The sequence below is a fragment of the Crocuta crocuta genome, unplaced genomic scaffold (assembly GCF_008692635.1).
Source record: "Crocuta crocuta isolate KB4526 unplaced genomic scaffold, BGI_CrCroc_1.0 scaffold37, whole genome shotgun sequence".
Classification (NCBI taxonomy): domain Eukaryota; kingdom Metazoa; phylum Chordata; class Mammalia; order Carnivora; family Hyaenidae; genus Crocuta; species Crocuta crocuta.
Window position 1 is genome coordinate 1,239,284 of NW_027532040.1, and position 19,729 is coordinate 1,259,012.

At 38.0% G+C, this 19,729-nt stretch overlaps 1 protein-coding gene across 4 annotated transcripts in view; it reads left to right on the plus strand.

The window, feature by feature from the left end:
- Positions 1-19,729, plus strand: part of PEX1 (peroxisomal biogenesis factor 1) — a 45,402-nt gene that overhangs the window by 23,255 nt on the left and 2,418 nt on the right. Inside the window, exons 12-22 of one of the 4 annotated variants that reach the window (XM_077776224.1) lie at positions 643-813; positions 2,291-2,445; positions 6,810-6,999; positions 7,206-7,372; positions 9,000-9,134; positions 12,065-12,129; positions 15,448-15,590; positions 15,666-15,769; positions 16,570-16,746; positions 18,164-18,415; positions 19,531-19,728. In XM_077776224.1, coding sequence (XP_077632350.1) covers positions 643-813; positions 2,291-2,445; positions 6,810-6,999; positions 7,206-7,372; positions 9,000-9,134; positions 12,065-12,129; positions 15,448-15,590; positions 15,666-15,769; positions 16,570-16,746; positions 18,164-18,415; positions 19,531-19,728 — 1,757 coding nt within the window. Of the gene's footprint in view, positions 1-642; positions 814-2,290; positions 2,446-6,809; positions 7,000-7,205; positions 7,373-8,999; positions 9,135-12,064; positions 12,130-15,447; positions 15,591-15,665; positions 15,770-16,569; positions 16,747-18,163; positions 18,416-19,530; position 19,729 lie in introns of those variants that run through there. The other 3 variants (XM_077776225.1, XM_077776226.1, XM_077776227.1) reach the window with 3 other exon arrangements.

The following is a 19,729-nucleotide window of genomic DNA, read 5'->3' on the forward strand; positions in this document are numbered from 1 at the left end:
TCATCAGCAATGAGCCCAACATGGAGCTCGATTCCATGAATCATGAGATCATGACCTGAGCTGAAATCAGAAATCAAACACGTAACCAAAATAGCCACCCAAGCGCCCCCCCAAATTTTGTTTTTGACCTAAGTAACAGAAACTCTTTATATTGGCTTATGAATTTGTATGTTTTTTATTCTTTGAAAATTAAAACTTGGTAATTCAGCAGGAAGTTTGAAGCCAAATGTGTGATTCAAATATAGCAACTTGAGGGTCTCTAGATAGCTACATTTGTGTCTGCTTTTATCTGTATCAAACCTGATCCCCTAATCTTTCATTTATGTTTTTCCACATCCTGCTTTTCTTTTACTATTTTGTGGCATGCTATGTGAAATGTTCTGTGGAATGAGGCCAGGTAAAACTACATGCATAGTAGCATATTCCTTTTTTCAGTTTTATAAAATTCAGTACTTGACTTAGTCCTTTGAAGCTCTATTAATTAAACCAAGTTAGTGATTAACAGAGTTTATTGATTGGTCTATTAACAAACTATGGATCAAATTTTCACGGTTAAATCAATATTGAGCTTTTCTAATGCTCTGAAAAGGGAAGCCTATACTTACCAGCCCTCAAATAACATTTCATATCTTGCGTGTTAAGGAAAAAGGCTTGAAAATATCCAAAAAACCCTGGAGCTGGCTTTCTCAGAGGCGGCATGGAGGCAGCCTTCTGTGGTTCTGCTGGACGACCTTGACCTCATTGTTGGCTTGCCTGCTCTCCCGGAACATGAGCAAGGCCCTGAGGCTGCACAGAGCCAGAGGCTTGCACATGGTAATGATAACACATCCACTCATGGCTGTGGGCCTTTTTATTTGTTTAGACAGCAGTTATAGTCTTAATGATAAATCTGCTCTCTTCAGAAAATAGATACATGTTATGTGTTGCTTTTGAGGCCTCTCTTAGCAAAATTGGTAAATATGAGCCATGTGAAAATTCTGCAACTTCATGATTAGTCTTTTGGGACCTTTCATTCTCATATACTTACTCGAAATTACTTAATTGTACAGATTTACTCTGTTCATTTGACAGATATTGTCTAATGCTTAGGCACAGTCTCTATTCTTAAAATCTAGGAGAGAAAAGAAAAGGAAACAATTTTAGTACATAATACTGATAGCAATAATGACAGCTACCATGTGTTGAGTGCCTTTTCTGGGCTAGGGATTGTTTTGTACTCTACTGGCAAATATTTCTACTGGCAAATATTCTGCTTTTACAGGTAAATAAATGGAAATTCAGAGATTAAGTAACTGACCAGGGTGGGCTAAATAGGAGGTGGTGGGCTGTGCTCTGCTAGAAGTGCGCACAGGGCACTGTAGGAGCATGCACCCTCACCGGGGACTGGGGAGGGCTGGGTAAGGAGCTAGCAGAGAAGGCTTTTGGGGCAAGTTGATAACTGAGATTAATGGAATTTTGATGGAGGAGTAGAAATTAGCACGAAGCAGCTCCATGCTGATGAGGAAGCAAAGGAAGCGTGATCCACAGGCAAAGGTACAGAGGCACAAGAAATTGTGGTATGTTAGAGAGTACCCCGTGGCTGGAGCTGAGAATTCACGGGGAGAGCTGGGGTGGAGTGCTGGAGGATTTGGCGGGATTCTACTACCTCAAGGTTCTTGAGAGCTGGAACTGATAGAAAATGCAACCACAGTGCCTTGGTTATTGCAAACAGTTTGAATCCTGTGCCTTGGTTATTGCAAACACTTTGAATCCTGTAGCATCTGCAAAACTTGGTAGTGTTTAATGGAATGCTCCAGATTTCTAGATCAGGACTCCTACACATGTTAATGCCTGCTTCAGTTCTGACCTCATATCAACCAAACCTGGCATGATCTGGGGTGGAAAGAGATTGTTCAGAAAGCCATAGGAATAGGAACTGCATTTTGCCTAATCAACAGAACACAATATGGAAATTTATCATCCTTCTATATTTCAGAGACTCCTATTCATTTACTTTCTAAGATCCAGAAATAAGGAACCTCCTAGGCATTGTTTTGGGCATACAGACCGAGTTTACAGTACCTCCTAGGCCTCCATTAGAATTGCTTACGGTGTGGCAGCTATTAGGTCCTCAACAGATAAATCAATGAATGAGTGGCAGATGTAATATTTAAAAGGTATGAAGGATCCATACTCTTCGTATGTCACCTTAAAGCTTGATGTTAACTTAACATTATTTTTAATGGTTGTATAATTTTTAAATTTCATGCTTATGTTTACTAAACTTTTAAACTATATTGCTTAATTCTAGCTTTGAGTGATGTGATGAAAGAGTTTATTTCCATGGGAAGTTTGGTAGCACTGGTTGCCACAAGCCAGTCTCAGCACTCACTACATCCTCTGCTCGCGTCTGCTCAAGGAATTCACGTATTTCAGTGTGTCCAACACATTCAGCCTCCTAATCAGGTAACATATGACTTGTGAAGATTGCTGAAATATGCCGCCCTTTATACAAATCATTTTTCAGTTTCATTAATGACTTATGGCTTTAAACTTATGCCTAAGGATATTTAAAAGGTGACATTTGGGGGGAGGGGGCAAAAAAAAGTGATATTTGGTGCATGTTGTGTGTAGATGCACAGTTTCCATTTATAACCATCTGAAATGTTACTGTATACTTTCCAAGGCTTTTGAAAACATTTCTTCTCATATTATTATTAAAGTTTTCTTATTCCATTTAAAAGGAAACAAAAACCCTAAAAATTCTGAACTGCTTCATTTCCCATTGGTGAAATCTGTAGATACATCATGAAAATTAGAATTCTTTTTTCAGTTCATTCTGATATGACTGACAAATAAGGTTGTTTATATTTTAAGCGTACAATATGACTTATGTGTACATTGTGAAATAATCTACCACAATCAAGTTAATTGAACACCTCTATCACCTTATATAATTGCCTTTTTTCTTTTTAATAAGAAAGAGCATTTAGTGAGAAAAGCATATTGATTTATATATGTGTGTACAGATCTATATGTATATATGTAAATATTCCCCCGACCCATCATGATAAGTCCACTCTTTACTCCCCTTTACCTTTTTTTTTTTTTTTTTACCCATCTTGCCACCCACCTCTGCCACCTTCTGGCAACTGTCAATTTACTCTCTCTAGTTAAGAGTCTGTTTCCTGGTTTTTCCCTTTTTTTTTTCTTTGCTCACTTGTTTTGTTTCTTATATTTTGCATATGAGTGAAGTCATATGATATTTTTTTCATCTAGCATTATACTATGGTTCTATCCATGTCGTTGCAAATGATAAGATCTCATTTTTTCTTATGGTTGAATACTCCATTGTATGTATATACCACACCTTATCTATTCATTTGTCAGTGGACACGTGGGCTACTTCCATAGTTTGGCTTTTGTAAATAATGCTGCAATAAACATACGGGTGCATGTATCCCTTTGAATTAGTGTTTTTGTATTTTTTTGGCAAATACCCAGTAGTGTGATCACTGGATTGTAGGGTAGTTCTATTTTTTATTTTCTGAGGAACCTCCATACTTTCCATAGTGGCTGCACCAGTTTGCACAAGAGGGTTCCCCTTTCTCCACATCCTTGCCAACATTTGTTGTTTCTTGTGTTTTTTATATTAGCCATTCTGATGAGTATGAGGTGATATCTCATTGTAGTTGTGATTTGTATTTCCCTGATGATGAGTGATGTTGAGCATCTTTTAATGTGTCTGTTGGCTATCTGGATGTCTTCTTTGGAAAAATGTCTGTTCATGTCTTCTGCCCATTTTTAATTGGATTATTTGTTTTTTGGGTATTGAGTTGTATCAGTTCTTTATATATTTTGAATACTAATCCTTTATCAAATATATCATTTGCAAATATCTTCTCCTGTTCAGTAGGTTGCCTTTTAGTTTTGTTGATTGTTTCCTTCACTGTGTGGAAGCTTTCTATTTTGATGTAGTCCTATTATTTTATTTTTCCCTTTATTTCCCTTGCCTCAGGAGTTACATGTAGAAAAATGTTGCATTGGCCAGTGTCAGAGAAATTACTGCCTGTGCCCTCGTTAAGGACTTTTTTTTTTTCTTTAAGGATTTTTATGGTTTCAGGTCTCACATAATTTAGGTCTTTAATTCGTTTTGAGTTTATTTTTGTAGATGGTGAAAGAAAGTGGACCAGTTTCATTTTTCTGCGTGTGGCTGTCCAGCTTTCCCAACACCATTTATTGAAGAGAGTGGCTTTTTCCCATTGGATATTCCTTCCTCCTGTGTCTAAGATTAATTGACCGTATAATTATGGTTTATTTCTGTACTTTCTGTTCTATTCGATTGATCTATGTGTCTTATGCCAGTACCATACTGTTTTAATTACTACCATTTTGTAAATAATTTGAAGTCTGGAATTGTGACACCTCCAGTTTTGATTTTCTTTTTCAAGATTACTTTGGCTGTTCGGGGTCTTTTGTGGTTCCATATAAATTTTAGGAATGTTTGTTCTAGTTCTGTGAAAAATGCTTTTGGTATTTTGATACAGGGATTGCATTGGGTAGTATAGACATTTTGACAATATTTGTTATTCCAACCTGTGAGCATGGACTGTTTTCCCATTTCTTTGTGTTGTCATGAATTTCTTTCATTAGCATTTTATAGTTTTCAGGGTTCAGATCCTTCACCTCTTTGGTTAGGTTTATTTCTAGATATCTTACTATTTTTGGTGCAGTTTGTAAAAGGGATTGTTTTCTTAATTTCGTTTTCTGCTGTTTCATTATTCATGTATAAGAATGCAACAGATTTTCTGTACGTTGATTTTGTATCCTGCAGCTTTATTGAATTCATTTATTAGTTCTAGCAGTTTTGGTGGGGTCATTCTACATATGTATTATGTCATTTGTATACAGTGAAAGTTTTATTTCATCTTTAACAAGTTGGATGCCTTTTATTTCTTTTTACTTCTGATTGCTGTGGCTAGGACTTCCAGTATCATTTGTAATGAGTAGTGAGAGTAGACATGCTTGTTTTATTCCTGACCTTAAGGGAAAAGCTCTTAGTTTTTCACCATTGAGTATGATGTCTACTATGGGATTTTCATATAAGGCCTTTATTATGTTGAGGTATGTTCCCACTAGACCTACTTTGCAGAGGATGTTTATCATGAATGGGTGTCATACTTTGTCAGATGCTGTGTCTACATCTATTGAAATGATTCTATGGTTTTTATCTTTTTTATCCAAATATTTTTTTAAATTTGATTAAACATTTATTTCTTTGTCAGCACCCTGATAATTCTTTTTTTTTTTTTTTTTTAAGTTTATTTATTTATTTTGAGGGAGGAGAGCACACAGGCAAGGGAGGGGCAGAGAGAGAGGGAGATGGAGAATCCCAGAGAATCTCTGCACTGTGACCACAGAGTTGGACCCGAGGCTCGAACTTATGAACTCTGAGATCATGACCTGAGATGAAATCAAGAGTCAGACACTTAACTGACTGAGCCACCAGGTGCCTCCTGATACTCCTTACCCACTATGATTTTAGCACTCAATTCTAACGTGTGGGTTTTTTCTCACACCACCAAGCAGTTCTCAGACAGCAGACAGGTATGCTACAGTTCAACTCAATTCTGACACCATCTGCTCAAGACATCATCAGATTCCACCAGTTAAGGGCTCAGTCCTGTAAGACTGCTCTCTCTCCATTTCCGATGCCAGTTGGAAGTCTAACTTGTTACCTATGTTTCTGACCAACTAGCTGTAAATCAGAGGTTCGCACGACCCCCTCATTGGGTTTGATTGATTTGCTAGAGCAGCTCACGGAACTCAGGAAACTAGTTTAGTCAGTTGATTCAACATCCAATCCCATTCCCCTTCCTGAAACCAAAGGGTAGGACTGCTGATTTCAACCCTCTATTCATGGTTGGTTCCCAGCTTCTCCCCCTACCCCCATCCTTAGGTGCTTTCTGAAAGTCACTTCATTAACATATCATTAACATAAACTCTGGTGTGGTTGGAAGGGGTTTGTTGTGACTATCAAGACACTTTTATCATTCAGGAAATTCTAAGGGTTTTAGGAGATCTGTGCCAGAAACAGGGACAAAGACTAATATATGTTTCTTATTATGAATCACAGTATCACAAGCACATACGGTCCATTGTCCCCTTTGGGGACTCACGCTCCTGATGGTTTTAGAGGCAGTGACCTCAAAGAAATATGTTTTAGGACTGACAAACACATTTTAACCTCCTCTTTAAAATTTGTATCCTAAAAATTCAGACCCTGTGCTAATTAACTGTTACTGAAGAATGAAAGTACTATACCTGTTATTAAGCATAACACAGTGGTAGTGGGATTGGTCAGTGAATATCATTTTAGAAATAAGTTTTATAGGAACAACAAAAGCCACTCTTAAAAGAACCAAGTGTTACTAAAAAGGCTTCATACTGGAGAAAGAAGTAGCAATCATTTATCAATGTGATTTTTTTTTACAACTTTATTGAGGTATAATTGAAGACAACGAACTCAGTATTTAAAGTGTATAATTTGATCAGTTTTAACATGTATGTATATTTTATATCGTATATACCATTTAACATGTATAGACCATGAAACCATCACCCCAGTTAAGGTAGCAAACATTGCCATCCCTCCCAAAAGTTTCCCGGGGCCCCTTTGCAATCCACCCCTCCCCCACTCAGTCTGCAGACAACTGCCAGTGCTTTCTGTCACCGTAGATTATTCAACCTGATTTTTCTCAAAATATATGTACTAAAATATACATTTGAGTAAAACTAGAAATTGAATTTTGTGTTTTTTTTTTCTTTAGGAGCAAAGATGTGAAATGCTGCATAATGTAATAAAAAATAAACTGGGCTGTGATGTAAACAAGTTCACTAACCTTGACCTGCATTGTATAGCTAAAGAAACTGAAGGGTTTGTGGCTAGAGATTTTACAATGCTTGTGGATCGAGCCATACATTCTCATCTCTCTCACGAGAGCATATCCACCAGAGAAGGTATGTGTTCCTATTCAAACCAAAATCTGAAATAGTTCCATTGCAGAGAAATGTTAATATCCATTAATTTAAGCATTACATATGTTCTGTTTTAGTATATAAGCAGTTGAGTAGAAAATCGACATCTCCAGCTAAGAGGATAGCATATTTTGAGGATTCATATGCATATATGACTACCAAAAGAAGTTATGTTTATTTTTAAACAGAATTAGTTTTAACAACATTGGACTTCCAAAAGGCTCTTCAAGGATTTCTTCCTGCATCCCTGCGAAATGTCAACTTGCATAAACCTAGGGACCTGGGCTGGGATAAGATTGGTGGATTACATGAAGTTCGGCAGATACTCATGGATACTATCCAGTTACCAGCCAAGGTACTTAAAGAAAAAAATCGGCACCTGGGTGGCTCAGTCAGTTGAGTGTCTGACTCTTGATTTTGGCTCAGGTTATGATCTCACAGTTCGTGAGGTCAAGCCCCACATTGGCTCCACACTAACAGTGCAGAGCCTGCTTGGGATTCTCTCTCCTTCTCCCCCTGCTCGCTTGCTCGCTCTCTTGCTCTCTCTCTCTCTCTCTCTGAAAATAAATAAGTAAACAAACAAACAAAAAAATCAAGTATCCCAGAAGAACCACTGATGGCTTTATATGTTGCCTTGCCTAGTCTGTTTGATTAAAGAAATATTTACTGAGTTATCAAGTAAATGCCAGCACTGGTTTTGGTACTCTAACAGATTTTTAAAGTATTTGATAAACTCTTTGTGTGTAAGAAACTTAGAAAGCTGGGGGTAATATTTACAGTAAATACATTTTGATGTAAATTTCATAATTCTTGTGTTTTACTTTAATCATTCAGATTGTACTAAAGCAGAATGAACTGTCAGCTGGGGTTTGAACAGAAACGGGTAGAAATAAGCTGGAAGAGCCATCTAGGTTCACAGAACTGACGGAGTAGGGGAGATTTCCAGAGTCTGGGTGTCAGTCCTAGAAAGATAGAGTTAGCAGGAAGCATAGACCAAGCAGGTGGCAGGATAGAGGGGGCAGAGGTAGATTGTTCAGAATCTCGGTGGTAGTGCATTTGAACCACAAACCTGAGAGAGAAGGATCATTGCAGGAGATCAGGGACCCACGTAGAGAGATAAAGACATGGGTGAGTAAGGACCTCAGTTGCATGTAACTAGATAGCAAGTCCTGAAAGTGTGGCCAGTGGGGCCTGCGACACACAGAATGCAGCCCGGGACTGCAGGTTAAAGCCTATCTGGGAGAACACAGGCGTGGAAGCAGTTGCCAGCAGGATCATGACCTCAAATGCTGGATCTGGGCATTGGAAACCAGATGTGCAGCGGCTTTCTTTCTGCCTGATGACTGATTCTGGGGCCTCCTCAGATCAGAATGGAGGTAGAGATGGGGGTAGGGATTTTGTCAGCAGGTGTAACTCAATAGGCATACCTAGCAGAGGAGACCAGGATGTTGCTGACTGTAGCCTGATGTCTGGCTCACCTGTTGACAAAGTCCTCTTGCTTTCTGGTAATTTAGAGGCAGTCAGTCACTTGCTCAGCGTAAGAGACTCTTGGGAGAGTTTCCTGTTCTCACTATACATACTTCTCTATTATTTTTCTTTGATGGAGTATATTTGAATATGTATAGTTATCATAACTTGCCCCGTGAACCATACAAGGGGAAGGCAATCTACTTGTTAAAAGATTGATTTTATTTTCTTAATGTAGTACTTTTTATGTTTTTAAAAACCAGGAAAAAAACAAGTTCTGATGTAGTTGTGTCCACTTTATGTAGAATGTGTTCCATCGTCCAATTGGTAAAAAAAATCTGTGGTAGTTCTTTTGAACTCATGTACTGAGTAGGAATTTTATTTTCTCTCCTTATCCTGTTAATGAAGGTGACAGTTACTAACAATCTGAATACTTCTTTCTGTACATTGACTTGGGCTGCTCCTTAGTCATTTTGTTAGACTTAAGCTCTTGGTCATATTTCTATATTTTTCAGTACCCGGAGCTATTTGCAAACTTGCCCATACGACAAAGAACAGGAGTTCTGCTGTATGGTCCTCCTGGAACAGGAAAAACCTTACTAGCTGGAGTAGTTGCACGAGAGAGCGGAATGAATTTTATTAGTATCAAGGTATGTTTTGCATTTATCTTCTTTTTTCTATTGAGGTAAGTTTACATAACAAAGTTTTGTGGCATGTAATGCAATCACAGTGCCATGTAACCACCACGTCTCTCTTATTTCAAAACTTTTCATCCTGTTCCCTGTCCACCCAGCCCCTGATAGCCCCTAATCTGCTTTCTGTGTGTGGATTTTCCTGGACATTTTTCTGGACATTCCATGTAAAAGGCATGCAACGTGTCGTGTTTTTGTGACCAGCTTCTTAGCGTGTTTTCAAGGTTCATCTAAGTGGTACTGTGTGTCAGTACTTCAGTTCTTTTTAAAACTGAGTGATATTTCATGGTGTGGGTGTGTCACTTTTTTATCCATTCATCATTGGGGGATATTTGGGTTATTTTCACCTTTGGGCTCTTAGGAATAATGTTGCTGTAAACATTTGTGTACATATTTCTCTGTGGACATAGGTTTTCATTTCTCTTGAGTGTGTACCTAGCAGTGTAGTCGCTGGGACACAAGATAATTCTGGGTGTGACTTTTGAGGGACTGCCAGACTGTTTTTCCCCATGACTGCATCGTTTTCTTCTATCCCCACCAGCAATGATGAATGTTCCTATTTCTCCTATCTTTGCCAACATCATTTATGTTTCTTGATTTGGGTTAGTCTCATATTTGGAAAACGAGTAGCAGCTATCCATCTATTAGTGAAAGTTGTGTGGAAATTGAATAAAGAGACACTTCTNATAAAATATGTTTAAAATATAAAGAAATAGAATTATATCATTAGTATATATTAATATAATAAAATATTATAAAGTAGAATTATGCATAAATACGCAGATAAAAGAGCAAGCTATATCTGAAGGGAGGAGAAAACCTGGAAGGCTAGAGACTAGAGACCACACTGAGGCAGGAAGCTGGGTTTTTATAGCTCTGTTCCTTGTTGGCTGTATTTCACCCTCACACGGGCCACACTGTGCCTGCCTTTTCTCCAAACGTGCATGCAGTAATTAAGGGACACACTAGCAGACAGCTGTGGGTAGTGCCTCAGGCTACCAGAGGTGTGTCATTATGGTCTGAGGTCCGATATATTATTTGTACAGTTTCAGCAACCCCACAATATTAGTTTACCAAAGAGTGATTAGATTTCAAAACAAAGAATCATATATTGTAGCCTTATTCATAATTGATTTAGAAATCTGCAACTGAGTTATGCTTATCCTCTTTTTTGGTCCTTTTTTTAATGTTTATGTTTGAGAGAGAGAGAGACAGAGCGGGAACGGGGGAGAGGCAGAGAGAGGAGACACAGAATTCGAAGCAGGCTCCTTGCTCCAAGCCATCAGCGCAGAGCCTGATGCCAGGCTCGAACCCACGAACCGTGAGATCATAACCTGAACTGAAGTCGGACCCTTAACTGACTGAGCCACCCAGGTGCCCCGTGCCTACCCTCTTTTTAATCACATGATTTTTTTGTGTGAGATGGTTACATGGCTGCTGGCTACCCTGGCAATGATGGAGAAACACTAACTTAAATTTCCCTACCTTCTTTTTCTGGATTCTGGAATAACTGTGATCATACATACTCTTCTCTTCTGCTTATGACTATAATGTAGTTTCACTATTAAAAATTTTTTTTCAACATGAAAGAAGTTGTATTTCAGATTGTTCCATTAGAGAGGACGTCTTATCCCTTTTAGTAAACCTTCAAATCACGGTTTGGGACAAATTCTCAACAGAAAGGTTTCTTTCAGTGAAGACCATTCTCTCTGGCTGGGTCAGGGTAGACCTAGGAGACATGCATCAAAGACCAGGCACTTCCCTGACACCAGCATGTTGCCTTTTTCCTAATATTTTGCCTGGCTTCTTGTTCCACCCTCTGTGGCTCTCAATTGACTAGGAAATCTAATTTAATACTGGTGTCTTAATAGATATCTAGCCTGCGTAATATTAGAAATTCATTATTGTGGTCACATATCCTGACCAGTATTTGGTCTCTTGATTTTTCACTGGAGATCACTTTAGGGCATATTCAGTTTTTTAAAACATCCCAATTTAAGGAAAGATTATCCTCATTATTAATTTTGTTAAATGGAGTAGTTTCCAAAGTTTTTCAGTTGGTTTTTAGAAAAGATGATCTCTTCTTCACCTCTGTATAAATAAATTGGTTTCAGTAGTTGAAGATGCTGATTAAAGTAATTCATGTCTCATTGAATATTTTATGTATTCTCCAAAGATTTGAGATAGATGGAACATTTTCCCCTTTTAAACTATTTATTACTAAACAAATAATTATTCAGTATTTATGCAACAGACACTGTTTTTGGCACTAGGGATTAAGTAGTGAGCAAACCTACCTTTTTGGAACCAACGTTTCACTGGTACAGACAAGAAACATACCATATGGGAAAAGGTTCTATGCAGGAAGACAAACAGGATAAGATGGGGTCATCAGGAAAGGCCTTTCTGAGGATGTGGCCTTCTGTAGAGAGCTAAGCCATGAGACGGTCTGGGGACACATGTACCAGAGGAGACACAAAGTGTAGAACTTGTGATAGGATATTTATTCCAGGCACATAATTTTTGAAATGTATTTAAGAGACATCTATTTAATCATACTAAAAAAGTTTCCCATGAGGGTCCCCTGGGTGGCACAGTCGGTTAAGCATCCGACTTCGGCTCAGGTCATGATCTCACCGTTCGTGGGTTCGAGCCCTGCGTCAGGCTCTGTGCTGACAGCTCAGAGCCTAGAGCCTGCTTCGGATTCTGTGTCTCCCTCTCTCTCTGCCCCTTGCCCACTCACACTCTGTCTCTCTCAAAAATAAACATTAAAAAAAATTTTTTTTAATTTCCCATGAGTGTATTTGGACTAAGTCCTAAACAGAAATTATATTTTGTTTTTAAATAACCTTATCTGAATTCTAATTTAATTTAATTTTATCTCCCAGGGGCCAGAGTTACTGAGCAAATACATTGGAGCAAGTGAACAAGCTGTTCGGGATATTTTTATTAGGTTGGTTCCCTCTGAATATTTTTTAAGTAATGGACACTATTATCTGTCAGTGCTTTCTTGGTCTTCACTTGGATTTTTTTGACAACTGATGTTTAAAACCTTAATTTATGTGGATTAATAAGCTAGAGAATTATTTCTTCAAATTTCACTTAAATATAACATCTTTGATATTAACTTCTGGAAGTTAGTATTATATTTACAATAGAAATATTCCTAAAATGCTGAAAGGGAATCTCAAAGTAGATTTTTATAGGAAGCACATAATTACTCCAGTTTAGTTTAATTAAGGTAGCCACAGTCAATGTTAATTTATAAAAGAGATAAAGTAAAGGTGTTATGGCATTTATATAAATATACAGAAGCTAATATTTAAGGATTAAAGTAAGATTTTTAAATGCAAAAACTACTTTGTGTTATTCCAAAATTTCATTATAAAATATGCCGTTAGGAGAATATAATGTCCATATATTTTATAATTTTTTTTTAGTATTTATTTTTGAGAGAGACAGGCAGAGCATAAGCAGGGATGGGGCAGAGAGAGAGGGAGATACAGAATTCAAAGCAGGCTCCAGGCTCCGAGCTGTCAGCAGAGTCTGATACGGGGCCCAAACCACAAGATCATGATCTGAGCCAAAGTCAGATGCTTAACCGACTGAGCCACACAGGTGCCCCAAGTTTGTTTGTTTGTTTGTTTGTTTGTTTGTTTAGAGAGAATATCTCAGGCAGGCCCAGTGCTGTCAGCTCAGGGCCTGATGCGGGGCTCAGTCTTATGAACCATGAGATCATGACCTGAGCTGAAATCAAGGATTGGACATTTAACCCACTGAGCCACCCAGGTGCCACCTCATATACATTTTAACTAAAATGAACTATGGGGGCAGCTGGGTGGCTCAGTCAATTAAGTGTTTGCCTCTTGATTTCAGTTCAGGTCATGATCTCAGAGTTGTGAAATTGAGCCCCGTGTCAGTCCTCTCATTGAGTGTGGAACCTGTTTAAAATTCTCTCTCATCCTCTCTCTCTGCCCCTTACCCTGTCACTCACTGTCTCTCTCTCGCTAAAAGAAATATAAATAAATAGCAATAAAATAAAATAGATGAACTCTTGTACATTGACCACCCAGTTTAAGAATGTTACCAGGAAAGCATTATTAAAGGCAGTCGTTACCACATGGTGACAAAAGATTCAGTTTACCAGGAGGATATTACAGTTCTAAAATTTTTTGTATCTAATACCCTAGCTTCAAAATATTTCAGGCAAAAACTGATATAACTGCAAGAAGAAATTGACAAATCCACCTTCATAGAAGACTTTCACAATGGTCTTAGTATTTAGAACAAAACAGTAAGTATTTAGATTTAAACATCATATTCAAGATCTAAGCATATTTAGAACATGTACTCAGCAGCTGGAGAATATGTTCTTTTTAAGTACACTTGGATATTTTTGAAAATTGGCCATATGGGCTATACATAACAACTGTAGTAAGCTTCAAGGAAGCAGTATCACAGTCTATTTTCTGAAAACACAAGTTAAAATAAATAACAAAAAGATAATCCCCTTGCATACATTTAGATTCTTAAAAATAAAACTCTTCTAAATAATTCAAGGGGTAAAGAAGAGATCATAATGGAAAATCCTGGGCACTAAATAGTAATGAAAATGCTATTAAAATTGTGAGATGCTGCAGGAAAATTTATAGTATTAAATTTTTAAGGGAAAAAAAGGTTAAAAATCACTAGGTATCCATTTCATGAAATTAGGAAAATATAAGCTTAAAAAAAAATAAGAGGAAATAATAAAGAGCAAATATTAATGAAATAGAAAACATTTCAGTAGAGAAGTTCACAAACCCAAATATTTTTGACAGCCTAGTACAACTGATAGATTCTCTAGCAAGATTGATAAAGAAAGCATGAATTAATAATACTAGGGATAAAAAGGGGGCATGGCTAAAGATATACCAGAAATATAAAAGAGAGTAAGGGAATATTATTGAATAATATTACAAACTTCATGCTAATACATTTGAAACTTGGGCGACATAGACAAAAATATAATCGACCAAAATCAAGCAAAGGAGAAACAAAATCTGAAAAATCCTGTAACTATAGAAAATAGTTGAGTCACCAGTTACAAATCTTTACAAATTCAAACCTGGTTTCCTGAGGGTTTTGCTAATTTTCAAGGAACAGATAATTCCAGTCTGTTTGTTGGTCCTAGAGGATTTATTTTATGTGCCATGTATTTCATGAGATATGTGTTCAGTTTTTTTCAGCATGACAGGCTCTATAGAGGCAAACTGAGGGTTGGTGGAAGGAGGTGGGTGGGGGGATGGGCTGAATGGGTGATGGGTATTAAGGAGGCCACTGTGATGAGCACTGGGTGTTATACATAAATGATGAATCACTAAATTCTACTGAAATCAATTTTAGCATATAGGTTAACTAACTAGAATTTAAATAAAAATTTGAAATTAAAAAAATCAGCATGACAAGTATTCTGTATGGGTATTCTGTGCTGGTGAGTCTTCAGACATGGGGGTCCACCCTGTTACCAGGTATGGAATTTGCTTTTTATTAAAACAAAATTTAGTTAATAAATTAAAAGTGAAGTTCAAATTAGGAAACGGTATAATATACGTAACTAAAATATATGTTCTAGAGATCCCCTGTAAAAATATGTGAAAATAGGGGCGCCTGCGCGGCTCAGTCGGTTAAGCATCCGACTTTGGCTCAGGTCATGATCTCACAGTTCGTGGGTTCCAGCCCCACGTCGGGCTCTGTGCTGACAGCTAGCTCAGCTAGCTCAGAGCCTGGAGCCTGTTTCAAATTCTGTATCTCCCTCTCTCCCTGCCCCTCCCCTGCTCATGCTGTCTCTTTCTCAGAAATAAATAAAACGTTAAAAAAAAAATTTTTTTTTAATGTAAAAATAATGAGCTTGCCAAGTTTTAAAATAATGACCTTGACAAAAGACGTGAATCAGTTATTTCACTAAAGAAGTAAAGGTGGCCAATAAGCATATAAAAAAATGTTTACTTAAAATAAGAATCAAAGAAACATTTCATTTATTGAATAAGACTCTGGTTTTTGATTTAGTCCTTGTCTAGAAGGCATGAGTCTTAGGCATACATCTTGACTTCTTCATTGAAAACAAGTTTATATATGCTTTTTATTCTTTAACGATTTGTTATGAAGATCTAAATAAATACACAAATACGTAACGTCTATGTGTATACAGATGTATATGTACATGCATGTATATACAATTACTTTACAAACTCTGAAACCCTATTCAAATATGAGATACTGTTTTTCCCAGAGCGCAGGCAGCCAAGCCCTGCCTTCTTTTCTTTGATGAATTTGAATCCATTGCTCCTCGACGAGGCCATGATAATACAGGAGTTACAGATCGTGTGGTTAACCAGCTGCTGACTCAGTTGGATGGGGTAGAAGGCTTACAGGGTAAGAGCTGTAAATACAGAAATATCTTATTGTGGCATTTCACCAGGATTTAGTAAAGAATATTTTTCCCCCCAGGTGTTTATGTATTGGCTGCTACCAGTCGCCCTGACTTGATTGACCCTGCCCTGCTTAGGCCTGGCCGACTCGATAAATGTGTATACTGCCCTCCTCCTGATCAGGTGACAGTTTCATACTTAGAGTCCAAAACTAACAAATGCTACGCTCTTTCTTTGTGAATTTTACTTCTTCCTGGTAATAGCAGTTGTCCTCAGAAGACCAGCTTTAGGCAAGGCCTTGGTCGCAGTTTGCTCATGGCATGGAAAGATTCTGAATTAGATGGAAAGCCCAGCCACTTCCGTGCAAGTCTGAAAACTTTGTAATCTTTCAGTGTTAGCAGGTTGGGAAAACAGGAAAGAAACCTAAAGTAGTGCATGTCCACATACCTTGTGCTCAAAGATCACATGCCTCATTATCCTGCAAGACTCTGAGAATCAAGCATACAATTAGTGTGCATCTAAGCAGGTCACACAGAGATGTTATTTTACCTGTTCTTAGTCTGTGTTGTTCCAGCTCTTGTCCTCAGATTTAGAAGCTGATGAATAAATAAGGGAAAGAGCAAACAAATTAATTGTCAAGAGTATAAAATATCTAAATATGTCACTTGTGGCTATTACTTAAATGTTATCTTTTGAAACACTTTCTGGGCACATTTGCTGCAATCTAGAAAATAAGCACTAAGAAATGATTTACGCTGAATGGTTAAGAATGTCGATTTTCAATCATTTTCTTCTGTCTCTTCTGTTGGGAGAAAGTTCATCTATCCTCCACAGAGGATACAGAGTAGACTGGTGGTACATTTTCAGCTTGTAAAAGCTCATTAGAGATACAGTTAATTTGTAAAAGAACAAAAAAAACCCATACACAGTTTAATATTTAACTTTGTTTTATTTGTTAAGTCAATTAGTTTTTCTCCCTTCAGGTGTCACGTCTTGAAATTTTAAACGTTCTCAGTGACTCTCTACCTCTGGCAGATGATGTGGACCTTCAGCACGTGGCGTCAGTAACCGACTCCTTCACGGGAGCTGACCTGAAAGCTTTACTGTACAACGCCCAGTTAGAGGCCTTACAGGGAAGGCTGCTGTTCTGTGCGCTCCCAGTGAGTTCTAGGAGATCGTTGCTGGGTGTTTTAAGAGGAAGAGCAGTTCATGGTCAAAATTTCAACCCTAAAAAAAATCCTATTTTTTAACAACTTTAGTAAAACTATGTAAAAATTTACCTGTAGTCAAGTTTTCTATAGTTGGAATATTGCCGAGAACTTGGAAATATGAAGTATTTAAGTGTCTGTTTCTTTAATGTTACCTTACTAATGATAACATATGTTGAGGAATGGAAGGATATTATTTAAATTGGGAAATCATGAATTAGAGAATAGAAACAGAGAAATGTTGAGATCTTTGGTTTCTTTTATACTTAAAAAACAAAATCAAAGTATTTATTTTGAAGCTCCTCAAAAAGTCCCAGATCTGGCCGATAGGGGGCGCTTTTAGATAGCCTCTGTGTCCTTTTGATTTGTCCTCTTCATTCTTTGATCATGTACTTTTTTCCTGATAACAACAACATATTCTAGTTGTATTTTGTGCTTACTGTACCCCAGACCTAACATCAGTCTTTTCCTCTAGTGATAGTATTTTTACAGCAGATGATTTTATCTCTGCTACATTGTAGACTTTACCGCTACATTGTAGACTTTACCGCATAGTTTCTAGGAAGGGTTTTCCTGGGTACTCCTCTCCCCTACGTTTTGTTGGAGATTCTTGCAGGGCCTAAAGTTCCTAAATCAGATACTACCAAGTTTTTGCTATTTATTTTGGCAAGCCACTGAACTTCTCCACCCTCTTCATTAACAGAAAGCATGTTCATGTATAAAGCACCCTGTAATGACAAAGCACCGCATGACGTGGTCGACTCATCATTTCACAGTTGAAAGATTCATACAGATAAAATCCAGAGGTGTGAATCCTAGCTTTGTTAGAGTTTCCGAAGAGATAGTTGGTAAATTATGTACACATTCCATCTTATTTTAAAAAATTAAATTTATTATGTGCCTCAGAACCACTAGAAAAGTCATAAGAGCCAAAGTTTGGCTCGGTGCATGTTTCCTGAATGCCGATGGTTTTCTTCCTATAAGCATCAGGCACGCTGATCATGTGCTGTCTGCTGGTGAGGATTCGTTACATAACCAGGCAGCCCACTCAGTCTGCCCCTGAGTCGTGTTAACAGTGGCTCACACAGCGTTTGCACAAAAGACATTTAGTTGGTGCCTGGCTCTCAGAGCTGTTGTATTCCGGGTGTGGGAGAGCTGTAACAGCTCTGCTGTGGCGCCGTGTGGACTGGTCTGTGGGGATCCTAGAGGGACAAGAACTGTGTTTCCCTCACACAAAAAAGTAAGAGCTTTTTTGAAAAATGCCTCTGGTTTTCCTCATGCTGATCTGTTAAAATGCTATCTGTATTGGTTATTTCAGAGTCAGAGATTATTTAGATCTTTACAACTGTTGTCCTTTTGTGTGTTTTAGGATGGAAGTTCCAGCTCTGATAGTGACCTAAGTCTGTCTTCAATGGTTTTTCTCAACCACAGCAGCGGCTCCGACGATTCAGCTGGCGATGGAGAGTGTGGCTTGGAGCAGTCCCTGGTTTCTCTAGAGCTGTCTGAGATGCTTCCAGATGAATCAAAATTCAATATGTACCGGCTCTACTTTGGAAGCTCCTACGAATCAGAACTGGGGAACGGAACCTCCTCTGATCTGGTATCATGTGCAGTCGCCATTGTACGATTCTGGTGTAGAAAGCCATAATGTGGTGTCTCGTTGGACGGTAACTTTCCCCCTTAACCGGCCAAGCAGGTGCTTTCTGGTTGGTTGGTTCTTCAGTGAAGTAGTCTTGTTTTCCCTTATTCACACTGACAAGTCCTGTCATTCCTTGTTAAGAGCCGTGGGATGAAGTTGGCAACAAAAAGGGAGCCAAAATAGTGGTGAGGACCCTTCAGTTTCTCACAGGTTTATTACCTCCCTTCATTAGTGGTTTTAAAAAAAACATCTTTAGTCGCAGATCCATTTTATATTAAGCTCTGTTATCATTAGGAGAGTTGAAGATGAGAAATTTGAAGTAACGTTGCAACAGTGAAAATGTTGTGGGTAGTACCCTGCTTTTCTAAATTAAAATAGCATTTCACACATCTCCTCCGCAAATTATTTACTGTGGTTCACGATTACTTTATTACAAATAACATTTAGTTGTATTTTTGTTTTTTGTACATCTGCTTTAATCTAAAAAGGAATCGTTTTGGGGCACCTGGGTGGCCCAGTCAATTAAGCGTCTGTGATTTCTTTCGGCTCAGGTCATGATCTCACGGTTTTGTGAGTGTGGGGCCTGCTTGGGAGTCTCTCTCTCTTTCTCTCTCCTCCTCTCTCTTTCTGTCTCTCTAAAAAAAAAAAAAAAAAAAAAAAAAGTGAACCATTTTTATTTCCGAGAATAGTAGGCTGTTGTTTTTATTGTTTTATTTCTAGTCTTTAATTCTGCCTTGTTTCTTAACTTCTCTGCTGATGCTCCACGACCTTATAGTAGAACTAACTTTCTTTGCTGAAATTGAGAATAAGACACATTTGGAACCTATCCCTAGGGCATTTGTGTGGCGAGTTTAATAACAAATCATTAAAAAAAATGTGCTGCAGCGGTTTTCCCTTTCTGGTAGTTTAACAACGTATATAAGATGAACATATTTTGAACTTATTAATTCCAGTTAATTCAAATGTAAGCTTGTTCGTGTTAAGGTTTTACTACTTAAAATGTTTAAATTTAGCCTTGGTAAATATATACTTCTTTTCTCCCTGTCTTTTCCTCCCTTCTCCTTCCCCTTCTCTCCTTCCTACACTTAACCTCGCAGAGCTCACAGTGCCTGTCTGCCCCAAGCTCCATGACGCAGGACTTTTCTGGAGTCCCTGGGAAAGATCAGTCGTTGTCACGACCTCCAGTGTTCAGAACAGCCTCACAAGATGGTTCCCAAGAACTTACACAGGAACAGAGAGATCAGCTACGGGCAGATATCAGTGTCATCAAAGGCAGATACCGGAGCCAAAGTGGAA